The 679-nt window shown below is 59.2% G+C and overlaps 1 gene segment (V, D, J or C); it reads left to right on the top strand.

Moving 5' to 3' along the window:
- LOC105309849 overlaps positions 1-673 on the top strand; it is a 2,217-nt gene extending 1,544 nt beyond the window's left edge. The window contains 1 exon segment of the C gene segment in view: positions 283-673. Coding sequence covers positions 283-602 — 320 coding nt within the window.
- Positions 674-679: the final 6 nt, after the last annotated feature.

The following is a 679-nucleotide window of genomic DNA, read 5'->3' as shown; positions in this document are numbered from 1 at the left end:
AGGCAGTCCCAGGATAGCATAGCCCAGGTGCTACAGTCAGTCAGGAGAACTGTGAACTTGAGAGAGAAACGAGGGGCGCAGAGTTGTCAAGAGTCAGGGAGTGAGATTCTCCAACAGGAGGTGACTGTCACCTCCCATCCCGGCCATGAACAAAGTGGAGCAACGGCAGGCTTGCGCCCTCGACCTGGAACTGGGGGAGATGTAACCACATCATGACTGAGGTCGGCAGCTCCCACAGTGGAGACCAGACCTCTGACCTCCTGTCCCTCCCTCTCCCCGCAGGTCAGCCCAAGTCTGCGCCCGCGGTCACTCTGTTCCCGCCCTCCTCTGAGGAACTCAAGGCCAATAAGGCCACACTGGTGTGTCTCATCAATGACTTCTACCCCGGCGCTGTGACGGTGGCCTGGAAGGCAGATGGCAGCCCCGTCACCCAGGGCGTGGAGACCACCAAGCCCTCGAAACAGAGCAACAACAAGTACGCGGCCAGCAGCTACCTGAGCCTGACGCCTGAAAGCTGGAAATCTAGGAGCAGCTACAGCTGCCAAGTCACGCACGAGGGGAGCACCGTGGAGAAGACTCTGAGACCCTCACAGTGTTCTTAGGACCTTCTGTCCCCCACTCTCAGATGACTTCCTCAGCCAGGCACCTCTTTCCCCAGCTCCCCACTGTACCCCTGAGA

Source organism: Pteropus vampyrus, unplaced genomic scaffold (assembly GCF_000151845.1).
Source record: "Pteropus vampyrus isolate Shadow unplaced genomic scaffold, Pvam_2.0 Scaffold891, whole genome shotgun sequence".
NCBI lineage: Eukaryota > Metazoa > Chordata > Mammalia > Chiroptera > Pteropodidae > Pteropus > Pteropus vampyrus.
The sequence above is the reverse complement of the archived record's forward strand: the minus strand, read 5'-3'. Positions and strand labels throughout refer to the sequence as shown.